General features: G+C 61.0%; 4 protein-coding genes across 7 annotated transcripts; 3 read left to right on the plus strand and 1 right to left on the minus strand.

Annotated features, from left to right (window-relative positions):
• The first annotated feature begins 842 nt into the window (after nt 1-842).
• Nucleotides 843-4,226, plus strand: RAMP2 (receptor activity modifying protein 2). The gene is made up of 5 exons (XM_074557384.1): nt 843-1,103; nt 1,259-1,409; nt 2,364-2,474; nt 2,816-2,918; nt 3,744-4,226. The coding sequence occupies exons 2-5, from the start codon at nt 1,349-1,351 to the stop codon at nt 3,997-3,999; spliced, it is 531 nt and encodes a 176-aa protein (XP_074413485.1). The 5' UTR covers nt 843-1,103; nt 1,259-1,348; the 3' UTR covers nt 4,000-4,226.
• Nucleotides 4,227-4,435: 209 nt separating this feature from the next.
• VPS25 (vacuolar protein sorting 25 homolog) lies at nt 4,436-7,833 on the plus strand. Its single transcript, XM_074557385.1, has 6 exons — nt 4,436-4,593; nt 4,703-4,848; nt 4,935-4,988; nt 5,881-5,969; nt 6,145-6,220; nt 7,211-7,833. The coding sequence occupies exons 1-6, from the start codon at nt 4,547-4,549 to the stop codon at nt 7,321-7,323; spliced, it is 525 nt and encodes a 174-aa protein (XP_074413486.1). The 5' UTR covers nt 4,436-4,546; the 3' UTR covers nt 7,324-7,833.
• A 5,208-nt stretch (nt 7,834-13,041) lies between these two features.
• WNK4 (WNK lysine deficient protein kinase 4) lies at nt 13,042-25,083 on the plus strand. Of its 4 annotated transcripts, none has more exons than XM_074557377.1 (20): nt 13,042-13,617; nt 18,123-18,295; nt 18,959-19,179; nt 19,254-19,411; nt 20,006-20,094; nt 20,173-20,392; nt 20,466-20,796; nt 20,946-21,076; nt 21,163-21,230; nt 21,310-21,451; nt 21,533-21,649; nt 21,725-21,877; nt 22,148-22,205; nt 22,344-22,469; nt 22,582-23,162; nt 23,363-23,459; nt 23,534-23,936; nt 24,047-24,249; nt 24,461-24,558; nt 24,637-25,083. In XM_074557377.1, exons 1-20 carry the CDS (start codon nt 13,171-13,173, stop codon nt 24,637-24,639), a joined length of 3,819 nt encoding a protein of 1,272 aa, XP_074413478.1. In that variant the 5' UTR covers nt 13,042-13,170; the 3' UTR covers nt 24,640-25,083. The 4 variants fall into 4 exon arrangements, with proteins under 4 accessions (XP_074413478.1, XP_074413476.1, XP_074413480.1 ...); XM_074557375.1 differs by having other exon boundaries at nt 24,640-25,083; XM_074557379.1 differs by lacking the exons at nt 13,042-13,617; nt 18,123-18,295 and adding an exon at nt 18,343-18,861 and having other exon boundaries at nt 18,939-19,179; nt 24,640-25,083.
• Nucleotides 25,084-25,096: 13 nt separating this feature from the next.
• COA3 (cytochrome c oxidase assembly factor 3) lies at nt 25,097-25,787 on the minus strand. Its single transcript, XM_074557386.1, has 2 exons — nt 25,542-25,787; nt 25,097-25,461 (listed from the first exon to the last, which is right to left on the minus strand). Exons 1-2 carry the CDS (start codon nt 25,738-25,740, stop codon nt 25,349-25,351), a joined length of 312 nt encoding a protein of 103 aa, XP_074413487.1. The 5' UTR covers nt 25,741-25,787; the 3' UTR covers nt 25,097-25,348.
• Between the last annotated feature and the right edge of the window lie 36 nt (nt 25,788-25,823).

Consider the following 25,823-nt stretch of genomic DNA (forward strand, 5'->3'; position numbering starts at 1 on the left):
GTGGGTGGGAGGACAGGACTGAGGGTGACAGGTCAGAGCAGACATGGGGAGCTTGGGATTCCCTGGGCATGGAGTGGGTCCCGTGGCGAGGGGAGGCGGGAATGGGGCTGAGGGATCACTGGGGGGAGAAGAGCCCCACACAACTGACTCCGCAGCCCAGGCTGGGGGCTGGCAGGGAACGCCGGGGATGCCAGGCTGGGTGGGGAGCCCTTGGCAGGCAGCCACCGTCCTGTCCCTGCCCATCCCCTCCGGACGGCGGCCGTCCCAGCCCCGGGGCCGCGCTGAGATCATTGGGTGTCTCCCTGGCAGAGGCTCCTGCCACCCGGCTGGAGGCTCCGCCGGCTCCACCACAAACAGGGACCAGTGGCTCCAGCCCTGCAGGCACCGGAGTACCGGGGATGATTTCCAGATGTGGCCACTCGCCCGCAGAAGGTGGCTGCTGCTGCCCGGGAAGTATCGGACAGCTCTGCCAGGACTTTGCTGGGGAGCTGCGATCCGCAGCAGGGAGGGTCCGTCCGAGCTGCCCTGCCCTGCAGGCTGATGTTAAAGGGGAGGCTTTGGGCTGCGCTCTGCCCCGGCCAGCCGTGAAAGGTCCTGTGTAGGAATGTCGCAGGCTGAAGTCACCCCCAGTGCGGGGGACACGGGCCCCTGGGCAGGAACTGCTCCAGGAAGGGGGGCTCTGGCACAGCCAGGCAGGCGCCAGGCAGGACAGAGCAGGAGGAAGGCACTGCGGCCAAGGACTGCCAGGGTCGGCCAAGTGTCTGCCCTCTCCCCACCTCCTCGGCCTGGTGCCTGGGGGTGGGTTGTGTCATCACCCTTCCCTCCGTGGCCATGGGCAGGAGCTGGGGCTGCCCCTATGGGGCAGGTGCCCGGCTGAAGCAGAAACTGCGGTTTTGGGGCCGTGGGTCCCCCTGCCGCCCCCATTGCCGGGGACATTGTGCTTTCCCGTCCACTCCCCCCGCTGCTGGGCTGCCTGCCCTCCACGCAGGAGACGAGGGATTTCACAACCCAGCCCAGACAGGATTAAAGAGAAATACACAAGTAAACAAATCGCGGCCTCCTAACGCTGGACGCGCCGTTCGGGGAGCGGATCCTGCGGGCCGGTGGGTGAGGCGCGGGCGCCGTGGGTGCCGTGGGTACCGGGGTGCGGGAGCGATGCCCGCGGGGGCCGGCACCGCACGGGACAGCGCCGGGTCCCGCCGGGAGAGCCGCTCCAGAGCAGCACTGAGCAATCTCATTTTTCACACGTCTCCTGTAGTCAAACTGCCCCTGTCAGAGGAAAGGAGTTGCTTCCTGTTATTTCCATTGAAATCCTTGTCCCGCTCGTTAGCCGGCAGGCTTTGGCAGGATGGCACCGCGCACGCACATCAGCTCCGGCCGCCTCTCCCGGGGGCTCCTGCTGCTCTCCGGTAAGTGCGCGGGGCTCCGCACCCCGAACCACCCCGCACGTGGCCGCCCTCCCACTCGTGGGGCCCGGGGCCAGGGTCTGGGCTCAGCCCGCCCCCATGGCCCCACCCCAAACGGGACCAGACCGTCCAGGCCGAGGTTAGCTGGGGCTGGCATGGCCGGGGGGCACGGCAGGTGAGCGCCAGCTGCTGTGGGCAGCTCCCACCGCGCTCTGGCACGGCTGGGACAGGAGCTGTAGCACCGCACATGCCCGGGCAGGGGGGGTGGATGGGGCCATCAGGGGCAGAGATGGGTTCAGGGTGGGCTGCCCTTAGCACAGCCAGTGTGCCAGCCCAGCAGCGCCCCATGGACAATGCCCAGCTGTGCCAGAGCTCCCCACAAGCAGCCCAAGGAGGGCCCAGTCCGGCAGGTCAGCACGGAGCCACCATCAGTGCTCCACGGCCGAGGGTGGAAGATGGATTGGGCAGTTTCCCTGAGCCATGGGGCTCCCGTGGGCCAGACCAGACGTGCCCCACGCCCTTGGCAGGCAGTGCTGGGTGTGGAGCTGATGGCAGGCGGAGGGGCTCTCTAGCAGCTCTGTGCTGGGGCCAGCGCTTCCTCTTCCTGCCCCAGCCCTGTCCAGCTGACATGCAGCACCACGCTGGCTCCCCGTGCCTGGGGGTCCCAGTTTGTCCCCATGCTGTGACCATGGCCCAGGGTTTGTAGCCATTAAACAGCCCCTCTGAACCTTTGGATGGCTGCCTGCAGCCTGGCTAGCCCCTGCCCATATGGGGGGCTGGATGCCCTAGCCCCAGCATGTGTCCAGTGCCAAGATGAGTTATTTCCCTAATCCAAAATCAGTTATTTCATCTAGACCCAGCCTCTGCCAGGGCAGCTCCTGCATATGGAGTGCTATCAGTGCCCTTATCACCCCCAGACCCTGTGTCCCCTCTCACCCTGTGTCCCTCCCTCTGCAGTGCTCCTCGGGCCTGCCCTTTGTCACATGGAAAACGTGACAATGAGCTCCAGCCAGGACACTGGGACAAACCCACCCACGGCCACCTCCAACGGGACAGCCCTGCCCATGGGTGAGTGTTGGGGTTCAGCGAGGGCCAGGCAGCACTGCAGGACAAATGGTGCCCTGGCCAGAGCTGCCCCTGTGCCACAGATGATCCCTTCTTTCCCCTAACCATCCCAAAAATAAAACCCGTGCCACAAAGTTCTTCCTGCCGCTGCCCACAGTCAGCAGCAGCCTGCCCTCCCTCTGTGCCCCTGACATTGCCCTGGGCTGCTGCAGGTCCATCCCTCACTGTGCTGCTGTCTCTGCCACCGGCCTGGGCAGGGCTCCGGGTGTCACCTGGCAGCAGGGCCAGGCAGGGATGCCCTGTGGGCAGAGGCACCCTGCCCTGCTCAGCCCCTTTCCTCACAGAGCGGAATTACACCGCCATCACACAGCACTGCTGGGATTACTTTGTCTACCTGATGAAGAACGTGCTGCCGTCAGAGCTGTGCGAGTGGAAAATCATCAGCAGGTATGGGCCAGCAGGACTGTGAGAGCCTGAATGAGGGATGTGAGATTCCAGGTGGCTCTTCAAAATGCAGTTTATTCCATCCAAGAGGTTACTGCAGTCCAGGGTCATGGGTAACAGAGCCTGTGCCTACAGCTGTCAGCTCCAGCTGCAGGCAGGCCTGGAGACCCTTTGGTTTAGGTTACATTGCATTATATACTTTTCTTTTGGTTACAACACATTATATACTTTTCTTTTAGCTACAATGCATTATATACTTTTCTTTGCTGGGCGTCTTCATACAGTAGAACCAATCTATACCTTAACTTTTACCTATAGCCTATCATAACTACTGTAATTACCATATTCATGTTACTGTTCTCCAATCACTCAAAGTCACTACATTACAGTTTAAGCTGGAAGTTGTTCTCGAGTTTTCTTGCAGTAGAAAATTCTGAGACCTTTTTTCTACTTGCAACATCAGCAGGCTTGTTTGCCTGTGCTATCGTTTCTGCTTGGTAAAAACATCTTCTTGCTCTAAGTCCTAAAACCCCCTTCTAACTGACATAAACCTTACCTTCTTAGTTATCCTGTAAGACTGGCTCAGCAATTCTTTTCTTCTATACCAAACCTTGCTTTAATTTCTATTCCTTCATCAGACTCTACATTTAAAAATCTTTCTGCTAAGCACACATATCTGTGAGACTTTCCTTGTCAAACTTTCATCCTTCCCAACACAGCACCTTTCCCTTTAGAGCAGGGGGCAGGGGCTGGGCACTCGGTGGAGTACTGCCGGTGTGTGTCCCCGGTGTCCCATCCCCTGCCGGTGTCCCGGTGTCTCTGCTCCAGGCCCTACAGCGAGCTGCAGAACTGCCTGGAGGGGTGGGCAGAGCGCCTCAACTACAGCTACCCCAACGCCCTGGCCGAGCAGTACATCTTCCAGAGCCACCACATCTACTTCCACAACTGCACCCTGGAGCACCCGGTGTACTTCGACCCGCCCGAGGATGTGCTGCTGGCCATGATCATCGCGCCCATCTGCCTCATCCCCTTCCTTGTCACCCTGGTCATCTGGCGCAGCAAGGACGGCAAGGCTCAGGCTTAGAGCTGCCCTCCCGGACCCCGGCCCGCCCGGTGGGCTCTCGGTGCCACCACCCCGTGCTGCGGCGGCGGCCGGTTCCTGCCGCGCCTTCCCCATCCCGCAGCCCGGCATTAAACGCTTCTGCCCCCCACGCCTGGCGCTGGTTCTTCGGCCGCTCCAACCCTCCGGCCCGGGTCCGCTCCCGCCGGCAGCTCCTTGCGTGGGGAACGCTCCGGCGGGACACCGGGGCCGAACGGGCACCGAAACCGGGGCGGGAGGGGCGGGGTTATGCTGGGGCGTGGTCATATTGAGAGGGCGTGGCCTGTTAGGGAGGGTGTGGTTTGGTGAGAGGGCGTGGTTTGGTGGAGAGGGCGTGGTCTAACGAGAAGGGCGTGGTCTCATATGAGGGCCTGGTCTCACGAGGAGGGAGTAGTTTGGTGAGGGCGTGGCCTAGTTTGGTGGGCGTGGCTTCGGGCGGTGGGCGTGGCTCGCTGTGCCGGGCCGGAAGCGGGGTGGGACGGGGCGGAAAGCGGTGGCGGCGATTCCGGTAGCGGCGGCGGTGGCGGCGGCGATGAGCTTCGTGTGGCCGTGGCAGTACAGCTTCCCGCCCTTCTTCACGTGAGCACGGCCGGGGCTGGGCTGGGTATGGGGAAGGCGGGGCAGGGCGGAGAACCGGGAACGGGCAGTGCCGGTGCTCATCCGCCCCCGTGCTGACCGGGCCCCGCAGGCTGCAGCCGAACAGCGAAACGCGGCAGAAGCAGCTGGCGGCGTGGTGCGCGCTGGCGCTGGCCTACAGCCAGGAGCACCGGCTGCCCGCCATGACGGTGCGGGAGGCGCAGGACATCCCGCTCTTCGCCAACCACCGGCTCCAGCGTATCCTTTGTGCTCCCGGTGCTCCCGGTGCCTCCCCCCGCTCCCCGCTCCCCGCCTCCGCCGACGCCTCCTTAACCCGCAACCAGGAAAGCTGCCGCTGGAATCCATCCAGGTGGTGCTGGAGGAGCTGCGCAAGAACGGTGCGTGTCCGTCTGTCCGTCCGTCCCGTGTGCCCCAACCCCGCAGGCACCGGGCAGCTCCGGCCCGGGGGTTTGGGCTGTGCAGGGAAGGGAGTATTGCTCTATAAATTGAATATTGCTCTATAAACGCAGCAATATTCAAAAATATTCAGTATATTCAGTGCATAGGGCAGGGATGGTCTGCGATGCTGCCTCCGGGTGCAATGTGTGGCACATGTCCCGAAATCTGCGTGTTTGATCATGTGAAAAATGCCAATCGCTTGTTTTTAATTTTTTATAGTAATAAAATGGTTATTAAAATAGTGATACAGTTAGAGTAATAATAATTTGGACAATTTGGATTAGGACAATATGAGACAATAAAAGCAAAGAGTTACAGTTCAGGTACCTTTTTCTGGGTAAAATAAGTTAACAGAGGATTAACCCTTAAAAACAATAACCTGTTGCATATTCATACACTTCATACATGATGCAGAAATTCCATTCGAACACGGAATTCTGTCTGGTCAGTGTCAGCTTCTTCCTCTGAATCCTAAGGTGCCTTCAAGGCAGGAAGAAGTTAATTTCTCCTCATAAGAGAGCAATAAATTCTCTTTCTCTGAAAGATTCAGGTGTCCTGTGGCTGCTGTCTCCCTGCAAATCCTTTCTTTAAAAAAGTATCCTATATAGCATAGTGTCTATTTTAACATTTTTATATAACCTAAAACATTTTAACATTTTTATAACCTATATTTAACACACTACTTAAGAGAATTAATACAGCATTACTTTCTAACAGAACACATATAATATTCATTTTAATATTTGCGAAAAGCCAATCATAAAATACACATTTTTCACAATCCTTATTTCTGACTTCTGTGCCTCAATCCCTGTTCCCTGTTGCTTCTAGGGAACCTGGAATGGTTGGATAAGAACAAAACCAGCTTCCTGATCATGTGGAAGAGACCAGAAGAATGGGGAAAGCTCATCTATCAATGGGTGAGAGCACACCCAGACCAGGCTGTGGCCATGAGGATGGGGGACCCTGGCTGCTATTTAGGAAATAGCACTGCTTGCACACTCAGTTTTGCACACCCCAGGGTGTGTGAGAGGTTTGGACAAGGATGTTCAGCCACGTGGATGAAATTTGCTGTTTTGCCTTTTGTGTTTCCAGGTGTCCAAGAATGGCCTGACCAACTCTGTGTTCACGCTGTATGAGCTGGTCAGTGGAGATGATACAGAGAATGAAGGTAAAGCTGGGGCTCGTGTTTTGGAGCATGTAAACAGCTGATTGACAGATTTCAGCTTTGTAGATTAAATATTCTGAAATCTCAGGTGCAAACTCACCTTTTCCCGCTATTGGCACATGCTGCTCCAAAGCTTTTTATCACTTTGAAGGAACATTTCTGTAATTGCGTTTCCTTTCCTCACTGCCTAGAATTTTTATCTGGTGTGGTGAGGGGAGTTTTGCTTTCAAGCCAAGGCTTTGCCTTGCAGTTTGCTGTGGTTCACCCCTGCTGACCTCCAGGCTGTGTTCCCCAAGCAGAGATGATGAGCCTGTCAGTGTGTCCATCCCTCTGGATTTATGGTGCTCTGAGAGCCCTCAGCATTGCTGTCCCCAGTCGCCTGCACAAACCTGTTTGTTTCCTGATGTTATTTTTGTTATTTTTATAGGTTTTGTTTATATTATTGTTATTTTTTTCATCCTGTTGATGGGAATCTTTGTCCTCGGGAGTTTGATGGCTTGGATGAGGCATTTTCCCTTCCTCACTGCCTAACATTTTTATCTGGTGTGGTGAGGGGTGTTTTGCTTTCAAGCCAAGGCTTTGCCTTGCAGGTTGCTGTGGCTCATCCATCCAGGCTCTGTTCCCCAAGCAGAGATGATGAACCTGTCACTGTGCCCATCCCTCTGGATTTATGGTGCTCTAAAAGCCCTCAGCATTGCTGCCCTAAGTTCCCTCACAGACTTGTTTGTTTCCTGATGTTATTTTTGTTATGTTATATTATATTATATTATATTATATTATATTATATTATATTATATTATATTATATTATATTATATTATATTATATTATATTATATTATATTTCTAATTTATAGTATATAATATTACATAATATATAATATATAATAATATAGGATAATATATTATATATAATATATATTTTGTTATTGTTATTTTGTTTATATTATTGTTATTTTTCCTTGCTGTTGATGGGGATCTTTGTCCTTCCCTAGAGTTCCATGGCTTGGATGAGGCCACGCTGCTCCGTGCCCTGCAGGCCCTGCAGCAGGAGCACAAGGCTGAGATTATCACGCTGGATGATGGCCGAGGAGTCAAGTTCTTCTGAGAGCAGCCTCCTCCTCCCCTTCCCTGCTGCAGTCTGGGCTCTCCTCGCCAAGCCTTCCTCTCTGGGCCTGGCCTCAAGCTGTGACTGCAAGTAGCTGCATCTTGGGGATTTCTCGGGGCAAAATGAGGCTGAGAACCCTTCCAAAGACTTAGGAATATCCTGAGCTCCTCTGTCTGTCTGTTCTCCCTGTTGATGTGTTCCAGAGGCTGGAGCTGCTCCAGGCAGCTCTGGGAGGGACCACCCACAAGTGGAACTGGACTTGCTGCTGCTCCCTGTGCCTGTGGTGGCCTCCAAGCAGCCCCAGCTTGGCCTCCAAGGGTCCCCCTGTGTCCCTGCCAGCCACACGTGCCTGGGTCCTGCAGCCCTGCTGCAGTGCCAGGGGATGGGGCAGGAGCAGGGGACTGGCTGTGGAAGCCCTCAGTGGCAGAAGGAATTGCACTTGCTGCCAAGCAGGCTGGGGGAAGCCAGGGAACTCATTTCAGGTGATTAAAATGAGATGTATTTATAACAGCCTGGCTGTTTTCATCTGTCTTTATTTTTCCATCAGAGAGTGCTGTACCAGATTTTTGCCCTTCAGTCATATTTCCTGTGTGCCCCAGGGAAATGCAGTGGTTCCAGGGTGGGAAACAGCACAAGAAGAAAGGAGAAGGGGACCCTTCCTGCCCTTCTCAGGACAACATTTACTTTAAATTTGCATGTGCAGCCTGCTGGAAGCCCCTGGGTTTGTGCAGAGGTGATGGGGTAAGCTCTGTACCACTGTGGCTGGGAGAGAGATGACTCAGCTTTAGGTGATAACAAAGTCAAAAATTGTGATAACTTGTCAGAAACTGTGGCCAGGTGCAGTTTCTGACCCTGTGAGCCCTGGGGAAGCAGATGGCTGTGCTGGGGCAGGGTCACCTTTCCCTGGTCATTGTCAGAGGCTAGGGGCAGTGCTGGAGTGGCCTCAGGTCAGTGTGGGGGTGCAGCAGAGCAGGTGGCACCTGCACCCCACAGGCTGCCCCTGTCTGTCCTTCCCTGCCCTTGGGGACAGCCTGGCCCTGCCTCACCTGCTCCTGCCAGCTGATGTCAGCACTGAGGAATTCTCAGTGCAGGTGACATGCTGCAGACTGTGAAATGTGAATATTTGTTCTGTGGCAGGAGCCTGTAGAGCTGGACCTGGTGGGATGTGCTGCCCTGGTGTGGGCACCTTGCTCTGGAGGCTTCCTGTCTGTGCCAGGCTCAGCAGTGCTGTGCAGGAATTGCTGAGCAAAGGCACCAGCAATGCTCACAATGGGCTGTGTGGGTTCTTTCTGAGCACCACCACCCCTGGGAGCTCTGTCATGCTCCTGCCACTGGTGGTGCTGAGCAAAGCCAGCAGCACAGGCTGTGCCATGGCATGGGCCATGTCCCCACAGCTGGCACAGGCTCTGCTTGGTCAGGGATCATCCCTCTGTGTCTGCAGCCACCAAAGTCTCTGTGTAGGATTTTTATGTGACCGTGTTCACAGAGGTCCCAGGGTGAGGGAAGAGATGAGGATCTGACTCCATGTTTCAGAAGGCTTGATTTATTATTTTATGATATATATTATATTAAAACTATACTAAAAGAATAGAAGAAAGTGTTTCATCAGAAGGCTGGCTAAGAATAAAAAAAGAAAGAATGATAACAAAGGTTTGTGTCTCAGACTCTCTGTCTGAGCCAGCTGACTGTGATTGGCCATTAATTACAAACAACCACATGAGACCAATCACAGATGCACCTGTTGCATTCCACAGCAGCAGATAACCATTGTTTACATTTTGTTCCTGAGGCCTCTCAGCTTCTCAGGAGGAAAAATCCTAAGGGAAGGATTTTTCATAAAAGATGTCTGTGACATTTTTATGCTCCCAGTCTGGCTTTGTTTCCATGTCCAAGATCTGCCTCCCTTTTCCTCCCCATGCCACCTGCATTGCTCCTTCCCTCTGTGGTGGCCCTGGCTGCCCTGCAGAGAGCAGGGTGCTGTGCCTGCAGGTGGCTGCATGTCATCCCAAACAGTTGGATCCCTTCAGCAGCCAGGCTGGAGTGTCTGTTCTCACTGCCTGTGTGCACAATGCCGACCTCCCAGCACTGTGTTCCAGGCTGGGAGTGCTCTGTGTAACCTGGCTGTCCTTGAGGGAGTCTGTGTTCTTAATTAAATTTGCTCCCTTCTTAGGAAATGGCTGATGTGACATTAGATAAGCCCAAAACCAGCTTTTCATTCCAAGCCACTCCTGGCAGCAATTCCCTTCTCTTTTTCAGATTCCTATTTAGCTGCTTACTCAGTGAGGGTGAGGGGAAGAGGAGGAAGAGTATGTCCCCTCTGCAGAGTGGACGTGGTGTAAAATTCCTTTTCCACACCCTCTGGGCTGGTTACCAGAGGCCACATCCAGTGAGGAGCCTGTGGGACCAAATTCCCTGGGTCGAGATGGCACTGCTGGGGCTGAAGTGTCACTGCTGAGGCTGGGATGGCACTACTGAGGCTGAGATGGCACTGCTGAGGCCATGGTGTCACTGCTGAGGCTGAGATGGCACTGCTGAGTTGTCACTGGCACTGCTGAGGCCATGGTGTCACTGCTGAGGCTGAGATGGCACTGCTGAGGCTGGGATGGCACTACTGAGGCTGAGATGGCACTGCTGAGGCCATGGTGTCACTGCTGAGGCTGAGATGGCACTGCTGAGTTGTCACTGGCACTGCTGAGGCCATGGTGTCACTGCTGAGGCTGAGATGGCACTGCTGAGGCTGGGATGGCACTGCTGAGTTGTCACTGGCACTGCTGAGGCCGAGGTGTCACTGCTGAGGCCATGGTGTCACTGCTGAGGCCATGGTGTCACTGCTGAGGCCATGGTGGCACTGCTGAGGCCATGGTGTCACTGCTGAGGCTAGGATGGCACTGCTGAGGCCGAGGTGCCACTGCTGAGGTCAAGGTATCACTGCTAAAGCTGAGGTGCCACTGCTGGGGCTGCGATGGCACTGCTGAGGCTGGGATGTCCCTGCTGAGTCCATGGTGTCACTGCTGAGTCCATGGTGTCCCTGCTGAGGCTGAGGTGTCACTGCTGAGTCCATGGGATGAGTCCTGGGAGTGGCAGAGCTGCTGCTGCCGCCCTGCAGGGAGCAGATGTCCCTCTGAGGAGGTGCTGTCCAGCCCAGCCACACAGCCCTGCTGCAGGAGGAGGCTCAGGGTGGGTTTGGGGGGCTCAGGGTTCCTGGTACAACCCCCTCCTCCAGCCCCTCAGAGGCCCTTGCCACGTCTGGCTGTGCCGATTAGGGCTCTGTGGGCAGGGTGAGGCAGAGCTCAGAGGGGCTGGTGCCAAGATAAGGCTCTATCAGGCTGGGCACACTTGGATCCTGCTGGTGAAAGAGGAAAGATTCTGAGAAAGATTTTCCTTAATGCAGCTGCTTAGGAGCAAGAAGTGTTTCAGTTTGATAACTTTATATAGTCAGGATAAACGTGCAGGTGGGTCCCATCTGTGCCTCTGGGCTGAGGAAATCCTCTGCAGTGATCTGCCCAGTGAGCTGAGGTTTGGGTGGTTCTTCACCTCTCCCTGAACTCACATGAGAGACACAGAAGGTTCCATGGGTGTGGGGTGGTGAAACCAACAGTGGAACAAGCCCTGGGTGTCCCTGGAGCCCTCCTGGGACAGGCACCCTGTGCTGTGCATCCCCAGCTGTGCATCCCCTTCATCCAGACCCATCCTGGCCCCTCTGTGCTCCTGCCCCAAGCTCTGGCATCACACAGACAATTCCTGGCAGGGCTTGGTGGAGCCTGGAGCTGAGCAGGGCTTTGATTAATGATCTAATTCTGAGGAGAGTGATTACTCAGTCCCCTGTTCTCCTTCTGGCAGCCAAATGCAGGCGAGAAATGGGGTTATGTTCCCTGATTGTGGCGGTGCCTCAAAGTGAAGCCTGGCACTGGCACCTGCAGCCCAGAAATGTCACCCTGATAAGGCTGGGGAGCTGCAGTGGGCTCCTGATTGTGGAACATGAGCCCTGTGCTTTCAGGCCAAGCTGGCTGCAGGTTGGTGTTCCTGGCCAGGCCAGGAGAGGACCTGTTCCCCTGCCTGAGCTGTGGAGTGGCATTTGGAGGGATCATGTCGGGAATTTCTCAGATCGCCCACAAAGGGAGGTGTGGGAGGGCAGCACTTGGAGCAAACCTCACCCCTAATTTCCTCTCCTGTCTGCAGGGGCCTCACTGGACTGGAACACTCCCCTGCTCCTCTGGGATCTTCCAAGGCATCTTGTTTCACGATGGAAACCCTTGATAAGGAGACAGGAGCCTGCCAGGGACCAGGCTGAGATCCCTGCCTGGCTCTGTGTCTCCTGTTGGAGAGCTGGGGCTCCCTGCCAGCCTGGGCAGTGCAGGGGACCCCTGGCAGGGACATGTCCCCCTTTCTGGCCATGCTGAGGAGGTTCTGGGCAAGGCTCACCTGAACAGAGAGCGTTGTTTAACAGGGCTGAGTCAAAGCATGTTGCATCCTACAGCCTAAGAGTGACCCATGTGCCTGTGGCCTGTCAGTCCTGGCATTTGGGCTCAGTGGCACCTGGTGCCCCAGCAGCTGGCAGAGGTGCTGGACGTGGTGTTCAGCCAGTGCTGCTTGTTCAGCTGGAACCAAGCCCCTCACACGCTCCAAGGGTGCAGGGCTGATGGGGTTGTGGCTGCTGCTCCCTGCTCACCAACAAGAGGCATCGCTCAAACTCCCGGTTGGGAAGGAGGTACCCAATTCCTCGGGCAGGTCGGATGGGGGTAACAGAGCAGAGATCGGTCAGGAACACTTCATTAAACACCTGTCCCTCCCCTTTGCCAGCGGGGATTTGCGGGGAGCGGCCGTGCGGGACGTGGGGCAGGTCAGCAGCCGCGGTCACCCCGCGGGTGCCAGCCTGGCGTTCAGGAGCCCGTGACCGCCTTCCCCTGCCCATCCACTCCTTAATGTTTCCGGTATCGTTGAGTAGAAACAATCTGACCTCAGGGAAAAGAAATCAGCGCTGGCCTCAATTGCTTTGTGTTTTGTGTAAACAGCCTCACCGGCAGAACAACCTTCTCCTTCAGCCTGGACAGACAACACGCTCTTGTCCGGCCGCTGGCTCCCGCGGGGCTGACACACACCTTCGACTCTTCCTATTTGCCTGACCCTAATTTCAGGATTTCGGACCGTAGTGACCCCGAGCGGGGCAGCGTGAGGGGGAACTCGCGTCCCGGCAGCGGGACCAGAGGCAGAAACTCCGAGGAAATGTTGAAAGCAAATGTTCCTGCTCCGGCTGCGTCTGTCACAGCAGCCCCGGGGCCCCTCGGGGGCGGCGGCAGGGAACGGGCTGTCCTGCGGGGAGGGGACAGCGAGGAGCCCCGGGAGCCGGGTGGGCGCCGGGCGGTGTCCCCCGGCTGGGACGGGACATCCCGGCAGCCCGGGGAGACCGGCAGCGGTGCGGGGCCGCTGCTCGCGGGGTCGGTGCCGCTGCCCCTGCCCGGTGCCGCTGCCCGGTTCGGTACCCCTGCCCGGTGCCCCTGCCCGGTACAGTGTCAGTGCGGTGTCCCTGCCCGGTGCGCTGCCGCTGCCCGGTGCAGTGTTAGTCCAGTGCCCCTGCCCGGTTCGGTGCCCCTGCCCGGTGCCGCTGCCCGGTTCGGTGCCCCTGCCCGGTTCGGTGCCCCTGCCCGGTGGCGCAGCACGGCCGGGGGGCGGCGGTCGCTCGGAGGCGGGCCCGGGCGGGGCGGGGCGGGGCGGGGGCGGTGCCGCCGGGGAGGTGCCGGTGCCGGGGCCGGTGCCCGGACCGGGTCTCGGCGGTCGCTCCCGGTTGCGGGCTGGCGGAGGCCACGGGTGCGAAGCTCGGGAGCGGCCGGTCCCGCCGGGCTGGAGCCGATGCTGGCGGCCGAGCCCGCCGCTACCGGAGCCATGTCCCATCCCGAGGCGGAGCGGGCGGACGGCGGCTCCCCGCCGGAGCCGGAGCCGGGTCCGGGGCTCACCGGACGGGCCCCGCACCGTAACCGCAGCCGGCGGCCCTCGGGGCGCGATTCCCGACGGGCTTCCTCCCGCTTCAACCGGCGGAGCTCGGCCGAGCTGGAGCTGCTGGGGTACCCGGCACCGGACGGGGAGCGCGGGGTGTCTCCGCCGCCGCCGCCGGCCGCCGCCGGGCTCCGGGAACCGGAGGAGACGGAGAGCGAGGAGGTCGAGACGCGGGCTGTCGCCACCTCCCCCGACGGCCGCTTCCTCAAGTTCGACATCGAGATCGGCCGCGGCTCCTTCAAGACCGTCTACAAGGGGCTGGACACGGAGACCACGGTGGAGGTGGCGTGGTGCGAGCTGCAGGTACGGCCCCAGCCCGGGCCAGGGGCTCCGGACAGGCACCGGGACCCTCTGCCCCGTTGATTCCCTGCCCTGTGCAGCCCCCCCGGCCCTACCCTGCCTGGCTGCTGTGGGACTCGCGGGCACCTCCTGGGCACCCTCAATCTGCGCTTGTGCCCGTCCCTGTGGTGCCCCAGCAGCGGGCAGGGCACGGTGCGGGCTCCCCTCGCTGCCCTGCGCTGTGCCCATCACTGCCAGTGCCTCGGTGCCTCGTGGGTCCCCTGGCCCGCACCCAGAGTGCTGCTTAGTGCCGCCGCTCCTGGCCCTCCTGCTCATCACGTGCTGTTTTCCATTTGCTTTCTTGCTGCCTGCACCGTGGAGCATGCCAGGGTGCCCACGTTCTTGATGCCAGCCCCTGCTCTGGCACTTTACAGGTGGATCTGGGGCTGGGCATCCCACTGTGCTTCTGATGCCCAGCAGCTCGCAGCTTTCCCTCCAGGAGCACAGCAGTGCCCTCTCTGCCTACCTGCCTGTGCTTGTGCTGGATCTGCCCCCCAAAGTTTGCTCCCACAGCCCTCGGTGTGCCCTGGGGCAGGTGCCTGCAGCGAGCTGGGGCTGGCTGTCAGCTGGGAGCAGGGTACAACACGACCTTGGTGCTCTCTGCCTGCTTGACCTTGGCTGGAGTGGTGTACAGGGTCACCTGTGATGGTTTCTGTGGTGCTGCCAGGGGCTCTGTGCTGGAAGCAGCTGGATCTGTGCTTCCAGGTCTCTGAGGAGCATCCCCGTCTCCTCTCTGCTGCCACACTCCTCCATGCATCTCCTTGGCTGTCCTGCAGCCTGACAGCAGCGTGCGGAGAGCAGCGGTGAGAGCGTTGCCTCCACAATGCCTTTGCCCCCTCAAGTGCTTTTGATGGGCCTGATCTTGTCCATGGAGGTGCCCAGGGAGATGTGTGGGGCTGCCTTTTCTCCTTGGAGCACCTTTTGGTGAAGTCCAAAGTCTCCCTCAGGCTCCTGACCCTGGGATGGCTGCTGTGGTGGGAAAGGTCCAAGTCCTTGTTGACACAGAAAAACGTGTCTTGCCAGTTTGTTGTCTTGTTCCCAAAAGCTCAGGGCACTTACAGGTGGCTGCCTGGGCTGGGTCCTCGGGGTGGCTGCAGCCCAGCAGAGCAAGAAGAGATCCTGAGAGGCTGCTGGGTGGTTTCTAGAGGGCTCACTACGGCCTCTTGGTGAGGAAGGTGAAGGTTTGCCCCCCACCCCCATGGGTTGCACAGTTGTTTCAGTTGTTGAGAGCTCAGTTCAGAGCCAGCTCAGTTCTCCTGCCCTCACAAAGCCCCACAGCTCCATCCAAACACCCCTGAGCTCTCTTGAGTCCCTTCAGGTGGCAGCCACTGACTGGAACAGGCTCTCCTTCATCCCTGGGTGAGTCAGCTGTCCCCAGCGCTGCGTGTCCCTGCCCTGGGTCTCAGCCCCATGCCACAGCTGTGCCCCTCTGCCTGCCCTGGGGCCTGGCACACACAGCAGCTCCTGTTCCTGCTCCTCCCTGCCTGCAGGCACTGCTGGTGTCTCAGAGGGGCTGGGAGGGATGAGCCTGCCCCACTCAGGTGGAGGGGAACGGGGAGCTGGGCAGCAAAACGCTCCCGTGTCCCTGCCCAGCAGGAACATGCTGGCCCCGAGAGCCAGCCAGGAGTGGCAGAAGCACTCACCTGTCCCCTGGGGATGCTTGTGGAGAAATTTCCCTGCCAGGGACCCTCCTGTGAGCCCCCCATGGTGCTGGGGACAACTGACCCCTCTGGGGGTCACTGCCAGAGCCAGGTCCCTGCCCCTGCCCTCCTCACCCAGCGCCTGGCTCCATTCCACTGACTGCTCTTTATGCAGTGTCTCTTGTACCCAAATCCCTGTCCCACAGGGGGCTGAGAGCACAGACACAGACATTTAGGAGTTTGTTGGTTTTTTTTCAGCAATCATGCAAAGAATTGCACACTGTGACACAAATACGGGATTTGGAACCACAAATAAAAATGGTTGTGGTTCTGCCATTTTAAAAATAGCTTTGTCCTGTGCACTTCACAGTTCTCCTTCTATTGCCTTTCAATTCCAAATGAGTACTTAACCTCAGGCCTGACCTGTTCTGCACCAGAGAACCTGGTTCAGCTGCTGTGATGGATCCCAGTCCCAAACCCCAGCTCTCCCTGCTGTCCTTGCCCTGACCTTCCCTCCTCAGAGCCTGCTGAAGCACAGCTTGCTTTTGCCTGTCTTCTGTCTCCCTGAGACCCTCAGGGGACCTGCCCATCCCTGTCCCCTGTCCTGAAGGCAGCGTCTGTCTGTCCACAGCCCCACTGTTTGTGCTTTCCAGCTTTAGCCTGGCACTATTTCTGTCCGAGGTGCTGCGGGTGCTGGGGAAGGAGGAAGCAGGGAGGAAACCAGAGGCCCAGAGTGGGGTCTGGCTGTAAATACCTGGCTGTGAGATTTTCCTCTGGGAACCCCTTGGGGTTCCCCAGGTGGGCAGGAGCAGCAGGCCCTGCTGTGCCTGCCCTGGCTCTGGCACCCAGGTAAGCTCAGCCAGCAGCCCTGGCGCTGCAGGGCACGGGGAGGGCAGTGAGGAGCTGGCACCCAGTGCTGACAGAGAGGGGGGCTTGGGGGGTCCCTGGGGCTGTGGATGTGGCTGGAGGGACAGTGCTGAGCGCTGGCTCTGTGCCCCACCATGGTGTTGCTCTGAGTGCCAGTGCAGAGCCAGGGATGGGGCAGCCCTGTGAGTGCTGCAGAGGGCACAGAGCACTGCCAGGCTGGGCACAGCCTCCTGCTGCAGGGACAGCAGCCGTCCCCACCCTCCCTTCTCCTGCAGCTGGCCTCAGCTCCTGGTGCTGGCTGTGCTGGGCTCCTCAGCAGCCAGCTCCTGGCTCACAGGAGGGGCTGGATTGTTGCCACCATTGCCACCAGCTCCTCGTGGTCCCCGTGCCACCACCCCCAGCGTCCTCCTCCGCCCTGAGTGGGTGCTGGAAGGAGAGGACACGGTGTGCCCATGCTGTGTGCCATGTCTGTGCTGGCAGCCCTGCCTGCCCTGCCCCTGCTGGTGCTGCTCCAGCCCAGGATGGGTTTGATGCCCACATTTAACGGGGAGAGTATTGGCACAGGGCTGGGAGCTGCTGGCACTGGAGTCATGTGGAAGGAATGATGCCAAGCGAGCCCAGCAGCCCTGGCATGGCTTGGGGCACAGCCTTGCCTCCCCCAGACCTCAATCCAGGCACTCTGGGAGAGGTGGCTTTGTGTTGCAGCTGGGCATGGCACAGTGAGGGCTGTGCTGGCGCAGCTGCTCCAGCTGGGGTCCGCTCTGGCTGAGCTGGGACAGCCCTGGCACCCATAACTCCCCATTTCACAGCCTCCTCATGCCGTTGCAGGTTTGTGGGGTGCAGTGAAGCCTCTGGGCACCCCCAGTGGGTAGCAGAGGGCCGGAGGGGTGGTGGTGGCCGTGGCACTGGGCAGGGAAGCCGGTGTGTGCTGCTGGCCCTGCAGGGGTTCGGGTGCTGTTTTCCTCCTTCCCTATGAAAGGTCCCATTCATGCTGCTGCAGCAGGCTCAGGTTCTCCTCTGGGCTGAGCCTGTCCCTGAGCATGTATTAAATGTGGGGGGATTATGGAGCAGCTCCAGCCAAGCCTTGGGGCCGCCTGTGATGCAATGAAAACGTTACGAAAGCCGAGGGGATTGATGGCTGGTGGCCACTGGCCAAGGGGCCGAGGCAGCTCTGGCAGCTCTGCTGGGGCAGCTCCAGTTTCCTTGGCCTCTGAACGTGGGCTGGGCAGGGGTCCCAGGCTGTGCAGCAGCTGAGCTCTGCAGGACCCCAGGCTGTGGTGGGGCTGTCACTGCTCCTCCTGCCCAGGGCTGAGCATTCCCTTGGGGATGGAGCTGCCTCCTGCAGCCCTGCCCAGCCAGCTCCCCTCTCCCTGCACCCCGGGGCTGTGTCCCTCCAGCATGAGGGGCTGCCCCCTCCGCTGGCCCCTGCCCCAGCTGCAGTCAGCACCCTCGGCTTGTGTTTCCACTTTAATTAACTCGAGCAGGAGGAACATGGAAAAACCTGGGCTGGAGCCTCCCCCGCCTGCTTTCCCCAACAAAGGCCTCATTGAGGCTGGTCCTGCACAGAGCCCAGGGTTGCTGCTGCCCCGCTGGGGGCAGAAGAGCCGTGGCCATGGTGTCTGCACAGGACAGGGTGGCAGCAGCCTCTGCAGAGTCCCCAGATGTCCCCTCCAGCTGCAGGATGGGGTTCCCTGTCCCCAGGCAGCTCCAGCTGGGGGCTGAGTGAGGGGAGTGGGATGGGTGGGCTCAGCACAGGGCAATGGGGAACTGCTTGGGTGCACCCACCCAGAATGGTGGGCTGGTGGGGGACCAGTCCAGAGTGGCCCAAACCATGTGTGTGCCACTGTGCTGGGGCCACAGAAGCCTCCTCCGCCTTGTATGGGGTTGTGAGGGTCTTTTGTGGCACCTGTGCCCAGCAGGACCCCCTGTGTGCCCCCCTGACACCCCCCCTGGCTCCCACAGACACGGAAGCTGTCCAAGACGGAGCGGCAGCGGTTCAGCGAGGAGGTGGAGATGCTCAAGGGGCTGCAGCATCCCAACATCGTCCGCTTCTATGACTCCTGGAAGTCAACCATCAAAGGGCAGATCTGCATCGTGCTGGTCACGGAGCTCATGACGTCTGGCACCCTGAAAACGTGATTGGGGCGGGCAGGGGAGGGAATGGGGTCCCTGCTCTTTGTTGTGGGGTCATCTGGGTCTGGATGGTAATGGGAGGAGGGTGGGCTGGAGCCAAGGCTTGGCCACGAAGCTGAGCCCCACAGGTCTGAGTCCTGTTGGTCCCAGGCAGGTATTTGAGGTCCTGTTGGTCCCTGACAAGTATTTGAAGCCCTGTTGGTCCCTGGCAGGTATTTGAGGCCCTGGTAGTTATTTGAAGCCCTGATGGTCCCTGGCAAGTATTTGAGGCCCTGTTGGTCCCATGCAGATATTTGAAGCTCTGCTGGTCCCAGGCAGGTATTTGAGGTCCTGTTGGTCCCTGGTGGGTATTTGAGGTCCTGTTGGTCCCTGGCAGGTGTTTGAGGCCCTGTTGGTCCCTGGCAGGTGTTTGAGGCCCCGTTGGTCCCTGACAATATTTGAAAGCCCTGTTGGTCCCTGGTGGGTATTTGAGGCCCTGGTGGTCCCAGGCAGGTATTTGAGGCCCTGGCAGGTATTTGAGGCCCTGTTGGTCCCTGGCAGGTATTTGAGGCCCTGGTGGGTATTTGAGGTCCTGTTGGTCCCTGACAGTATTTGAAAGCCCTGTTGGTCCCTGGTGGGTATTTGAGGCCCTGGTAGGTATTGGAGGCCCTGTTGGTCCCCGGCAGGTATCTGAAGCGCTTTAAGGAGATGAAGCTGAAGGTGCTGCAGCGCTGGAGCCGGCAGATCCTCAAGGGTTTGCATTTCCTGCACACTCGCTCGCCCCCCATCATCCACCGTGACCTCAAGTGTGACAACATCTTCATCACGGGCCCCACGGGCTCCGTCAAGATCGGGGACCTGGGCCTGGCCACGCTCAAGAGAGCCTCCTTTGCCAAGAGTGTGATAGGTGGGGGCTCCTGGGGGCTGTGGGGGCTGCAGGGGTGGGCAATGTGGGGGTGCTGAGCTCCCCTGCTCCCCCAGGCACCCCCGAGTTCATGGCCCCCGAGATGTACGAGGAGAAGTACGACGAGGCCGTGGACGTGTACGCCTTTGGGATGTGCATGCTGGAGATGGCCACCTCGGAGTACCCCTACTCTGAGTGCCAGAACGCCGCCCAGATCTACCGCAAGGTCACCTCGGTGAGGCCCGGCCCCAGCTTGGGGTGCTGCCATGGTCAGCTGCCCATTCTGGGGGGAACCACAGCCCTGTGTGTGTGTCACTGTGCTGGGGACACAGAAGCCTCCTCTGCCCTGGGTCTTTGTGGCCCCCTGTGCTTGGCAGGACCCCCTGTGTGCCCTCCTCATACCCTCACTGTTTCCCAGCTCCGCACTGGAGCTGCCAGGCCTTGCTGCTGATGAAATGTGTCACTGTGCGGGTTGTGTCAGCAGCTAAAGGCAGTGAGGGGTTGCTCTGCCAGGCCATGGAGCTGTGGCTGGTGGTGGTGGGGCATGGCTTGGCCAGACCCCACATCCCTGGCTCTGCACCAATGTGTTAATGGGGTGGAACGGGAGCAGTCTGCTCAGTCACCCTGGCTTTGGGCACTGCAGCTGCCCTGACCGGTCCTGGCCAGCTCCTGCCTGTTGAGGTGGAAACTCTGAGCCCTGGGGCATCCTGGCCACATGCAGGCACACGTGGCCTGGCCACAGGGGCCATGCAGAGCTCATGTGGCCCTGGGCTGGTTGTCCCCTGGGCGCTGGGCTGGCACAGGAGGTGCTCACTGTCATTACCCCCAGGGCCTGAAGCCCAGCAGCTTCTACAAGGTGAAGGTGCCCGAGCTGAAGGAGATCATTGAGGGCTGCATCCGCATGGACAAGAATGAGAGGTGGGGACAGAGCAGGGTCGGGGTGGCAGGGCAGGGTCCCCCTGGCCCCGAGCCCACTCTGAGCCTTGCCCTCTGCAGGTACACCATCCAGGACCTGCTGGAGCATTCCTTCTTCCAGGAGGACACCGGGGTGCACGTGGAACTGGCTGAGGAGGATGACGGAGTCAAGTCTGGGCTCAAGCTCTGGCTGCGCATGGACGACACGAAGAAGCTGCACGGCAAATACAAGGACAACAACGCCATCGAGTTCCTCTTTGAGCTCTACAAGGACGTGGCAGAGGAGGTGGCTCAGGAGATGGTGGGTACAGAGATGGAGGAGCCCTGGGGCGCTGTGGGGTCCCTACTCAAGTGACAATCTCCCTCCTGTGCAGGTGGTGCTGGGCTTTGTCTGTGAGGCTGACTACAAGCTGGTGGCCAAGGCGGTGCGGGACCGTGTGGTGGCCATCAAGCGCAAGAGGGAGAAGCTGAAGCGTGCCCAGGGCGTTCCATCCCCCGCAGAGCCAGAGCAGCCGCCAGGTGTCCTGCGCCTCCTGGAGGAGCTCAAATCCCCGCTGCCACCTGGCGGCCCCACGCCCGCCCCGGCCACCCCCGGCTCTGGGGACTCTGCCTTCAGCAGCACCTTCCCCCTGGAGCCCGAGGAGCCCGAGGCTGACCAGCACCAGCACTTCACCTACCGCCACACCAGCTACTCCTCGGCCACTTGTGCGTAGGCACCGAGGGGGCACAGCCGGGTGGGCAGCAGGGCTGGGAGGTGGGTGGGGGGTCCATCAGCTTCTCCCACCCCACAGCCCTTCCCCAGCTGCTTATCCAGGGGAGAGACTGCCTTGCTTCATCCCAGCTCTCCTCCACAGCCGACTGTGAGACCGATGGGTACCTGAGCTCCTCTGGCTTCCTGGACTCGCCAGACCTGGCCCATCGCAGCTTTGTGGCTGTGGACCCCACCAGCCCTCCTCCCAGCCGGCCTGTGCGCTGCTTCCCCACGGTGAGCACGGGCTCAGGGGGGCACAGGGCAGTTGTGGCACCAGCTCACCCAGCTGTGGCACCGGCTCACCCCCTCCTCTCCTGCAGAGCATCGCCGTGCAGCTGCCCACAGAGCATTTGCCCCCTGCCAGTGGCTTCTCCTCCTCAGTGGACAGGTGAGGCTGAGGGGCTGGGCAGGGAGGGTGGTGCTTGGGAATGGCCGTGCTGATGCTCTGGAGCTGGGGATTCCTGCAGCTACACCTCGGATGTGGCATCAGGCATGAGTGATGGCTATGAGGGGCTGTCAGCCAGCGAGCAGAGCACCAAGCTGCCCCCCAAGAGAGCCTCGGGGAAGCTGCTGCGGCGCCGAGCCCGCTCCAGGCTGCGCATCACCAACGTGAGTGCCACCAGAGCCAGGCTGGGGACAGGCAGGGCCAGGTGGGTTTTCCTGGGCTTGAGCCAGCCCTGCCACCCACAGATCTCTGACAAGAACGACCGAGTGGTGGAGTGCCAGCTGCAGACCTACAACAACAAGATGGTGACCTTCAAGTTCGACCTGGATGGGGACAACCCCGAGGAAATTGCAGCCGCCATGGTGACAGCAGGGGGAGGGTGAAGGTGGGGTGTGCTTGGCTGGGCTGGGTGCTGATGGACCCCTGCACACCCTCAGGTGCACAATGAGTTCATCCTCAAGTCGGAGAGGGAGAGTTTCATCAGCCGCATCCGGGACATCATCCACCGCGTGGAGACCCTGCTGCGCAAGGACCGCGGTGGCACCGAGCTGCCCAAGGGCCCCGAGGCTGACAGTGCTCTGGGCAGCCCTGTGAGTGCCAGCCTGGCCCTGCCAGCGCTGGGGAAGCTGCTGCTGCTGCTGGGCATGGCTTGGGGTGCTGCCTGGCCCCAGGGAGTGCGGGGTGGCGTTGGGGCGCAGGGTTCTCCTGTGGTCACTTGGCCGCCCCTGTGACAAGTCAAGGTGTTCCCCAGCACAGAGGAGATTCCAGCTCCTGTCCCCGGGGTGGGGGCCAGTGGGGGCTTGGCACAGCCTGGCTGGGGCCTCTGCCCCAGTGCTGGGCTCAGCTCACCCTTCTCACAGGTGGACCTGCAGCTGCAGGGGCTCTCGCGCTCCATCTCCTCCTCATCCTCACTCAGTGGTACGTCTGTGCCCCTCTGCTGGCCCTTCCTGTCTCCCCCAGCCCCGTGCAGGGCAGGTGATGGCCCCAGCCAAGCCCTGAGGGTCTCAAAGGACACGTCCTGCCCTGGCTGAGGCTGGCTGTCACCCTGTGCCACAGACCTGAGCTGCACCAGCCCCAGCCTGTCTGTGCAGCCCTCTGTGCTGCCGCTGCTGAGCCGCTCCCCGTCAGAGACCAACCTGGGCAGTCCTGTGGAGCCCCTGGTGCCACTGGGGTCCCCCTCAGGTACCAGTGCTGGCAGGGTGGGTGTGTTCATTGCCCTGGGGAGTGCCGGCTGCTCCCCTGGGCAGGGCCAGGACGGGCCCTGGGGCTGCTCCTGATGCTCCTCTCCCTGCAGGCCCAGCACAGACCTGGCCTCTCGTCTCCATGGCTCCCTCCTGGCTCACATCATCACCAGCAGTGACGCCAACGCTGACCCCCCAGGGGACCCCAGGAGGGCCTGTCCCCCCAGCCCTGCCCCAAGCCCTCCTGTCCCCCCAGGCTGTCCCCACACCCCCTGTTCCCTGTGAGCCCAGCAGTCCCCTGAGCCCAGCAGTGACCAGCACACCCTTGTCCCCCCCTGCCCCCCTCTTGTCCCTGGCCAATGTCTTCTCCCTGGCAGTGATGACCGTGGCCCACACTGTCTCCTCCATTGCCAGCTCAGGTGGGCACCTGTACCCACCCCTGCTGCCACGGCCACAGAGCCTTGCCCTGGGTGCCCCACGCTTTGTGTACCCTGACCCCACCAGCACAGACAAGCCAGTCCCACCTGGCAGTGGGACCCCAGAGTCAGTGGGAGCTGCTGTGCCCACTGCTGGGGTGCCCATATCCCCCCTTCCCTTGGCACCAGCCCCAGCGTGCCCCCCGGGCAGTGAGGCCGTGGGGAGCCCTGTGCAGCTGCTGAGCACATCCACAGCTGGGAGTGCAGAGGGCAGCACGGTGAGTGTGAGTGCACTGGGGCTGTCCAGCAGGGCTGGGTGCTCGCTGCAGATGCTGCTCTGGGGTGGGATGGAGCCTCGTGGCTTCTGGAGCCACTGGGATGCAGGGAGGGCTGAGAGGGTGGCAGATCCCAGGGCACAGAGGGGAGCACAGGAGATGTGGCCTGGGGTGGGGCTGCTGAAGTACTCAGGTGCCCACAGGTGCTGCCCGGTGCCCCCAAGCCCAGCCACTCTCTGATCATCTCGGAGGCTCCGGCCCCCAGCGTGCCCAAGGCGCAGCTCTCGCCCATCAACGAAGGTAAGGAGGGGCAGGGCAGAGGCTGTGCCAGGGCACAGCAATGCCCCTGTGCCCACCGCTGCCTCTGTCCCCAGCAGAAGCCAAGCCGCAGGTGCTGGGCCGGTTCCAGGTGGTGCCAGCCAAGGACCTGGGGCCGGGCAGCAGTGAAGGGGAGCAGCCCGGCCCGGAGCCGGCAGCGAGCGCCTCCCCGCCTCCCGCCGTGCCCGACACGAGCCGCAGCTCCAGCAGCGACTCGGACGCGGCACCGGAGGCACCCAAGGCTGAGGAGGTGCCGGCCGAGGGCGGCTCCGCGCCCGCTGCGCCCGCGGGGAGCGACCCTGGTGAGGGCCCTGGGGAAGAGAGCACGGAGAACGTGCCGCAGGCCATGCTGAGCCAGGTGTGGCTGAGCTACTCCCGCAGCCTGTCCTACGTGAGCAGCGACGACACCGAGAGCGAGGACGAGGAGATCTGGGAGGAGCTGCAGAACCTGCGCCAGAAGTGAGCAGGGGGTGGCTGCACCTGGGAGCCCACGCGTGTTCCCAGCCAGCCCGTGGGGACCTCGCTGTCCCTTCCCCTGTCCAGCCTGTCTTCTCCTCTCCTCTCCGCAGGCACCTGGCGGAGGTGCAGCTGCTGCAGAGCGCTCAGAAGAAGGAGATCGAGGAGCTGTACCTGCGCATGGGGAAGCAGCCGCCGCTGGGCATCGTGTCCCCCGCTGCCATGCTGTCCGGCCGCCAGCGCCGCCTCTCCAAGGGCAGCTTCAACCCCTCCCGCCGCAACAGCCTGCAGCGCCTGGAGCTGGCACCGCCCGCAGGTACCGGCACCGCTCCCGTTCCCCGTTCACCGCCGGGGCTGAGCGGGGCTGCAGGGCAGGGCCCCGGGTGAGGGGCACAGCCCCGTTCCCCACCGGGCAGGGTTCAGGGTGAGCGGCACAGCCCCGGTTGAGCTGCACAGCCCCGTTCCCCACCGGGCACGGCCCTGGTTGAGCTGCCCAGCCCGGTGCCCTCACCGTGCCATCCCCTCAGGCATCATGCGCCGCAACTCGCTGAGCGGCAGCAGCACGGGCTCGCAGGAGCAGCGCCTCAACAAGGGCGTGACCTTCGCCGACGACCTCGGGCGCATGGTAAGGGACACGGGCGGGTCCCGCGGGGATCCCGTGGCGCTCCCGCGCCTCTCGGTTCACGGCTGCTTCTCCCCCCAGTAGCCGGCGGGCCAGGAATGACTCCATGAACTACCTCATCCAAGTGCCTGCTGCCCTCGGCGGGCAGAGCCAGCCCTGCAGAGCCCGCGCTGCCCTCGGCTGTGGTGCTGGCCTGTCCCCAGGGCTCTGCCCGCTGTCCCCGGCCCCTCTGCGGGAGGACGCGGGCGAGGTGTGTCCGTGCTTGGTGGCTGGAAGGAGCTGAGCCCCCCTGAGGACCCCCAGCCCTGCACCGACCCCGCCTTCAGCTCCCGGCGGCCCTGCCGGATCCGGGAGGAGTTTGTTATGAAAATGTGGCGTTGGAAAAGCGTTTTCATAAACGTGGATTGAATACAAACTGGCTCTGCGTGTGTCTGTCGGGCAGGACGCGTGGCTGCTTGCCTCAGTGTGTGAGAATAAACAGCACAAAGCAGAAAATCCCCCCTGAGGCGGGCTCAGCCCAAGAAATCCGTGACAACGGGCGCTGGGCGGTCTCCAGTGAAAGGATTTATTGATTTATTGTGGGGAGTGGCGGCACCCGGGCGCTCCGTCCCTCCCGCGGGCACGGCCCCGGGGCGGGCTCTGCCCTGCCTGCGGGGAGCCCCCGGGGCTTTCTCCGGGCCAAAGCAGAGCACGGGGCAGGCCCGAACCCCTCAGGGTCTCTGCCTCAAGGCCCGTCCTGCCTGGCGCGGGCGGCAGCTCAGTCATGGGCCGGGCCGGGCCGGGCGATCCCCGCTCAGCTTGCGGTGCCCTCCGCCCGCGCCCGGGCCCGCGCCCGCGCCGCCTCCGCCTCCTGCTCCAGCTCATCCAGGAACCGCTCTTGCGACACCGAGTAGAAGGTGTAACCGTCTGCGGGCGGAGTTAAGGAAAAGCAGCGTGCGCGGCCCCGGAGCCCCCCGGCCCCACCGTTCCGCGGCCCCGGAGGATACAGATGCCAAACGTCACCGCGCCGATGCCGAGCGCCAGCAGCACGTTGCGGCTGCGGAGCCGGCGCTGCAGTGCGCGTTGGCGCTGGACGTGCTCCACCTGCGCCATGAGGCGGCGCTGCTCGGGGCTGAGCCCCGGCTCCCGGGCCGGGTCAATGCGCCGCGCGAACGCCGCCTCACCCGGTCCCCCCGGCGCCGCCATCTTGCCCCGCCGGCTTCGCGCGGAGATGTGACGTCACATCTCTGAGAGCCCGAGTGGCTCGCGGCGCCGAGTGGGTGGTGCCC

Source organism: Zonotrichia albicollis, chromosome 23, assembly GCF_047830755.1.
Source record: "Zonotrichia albicollis isolate bZonAlb1 chromosome 23, bZonAlb1.hap1, whole genome shotgun sequence".
In the NCBI taxonomy this organism is placed as follows: Eukaryota; Metazoa; Chordata; class Aves; order Passeriformes; family Passerellidae; genus Zonotrichia; species Zonotrichia albicollis.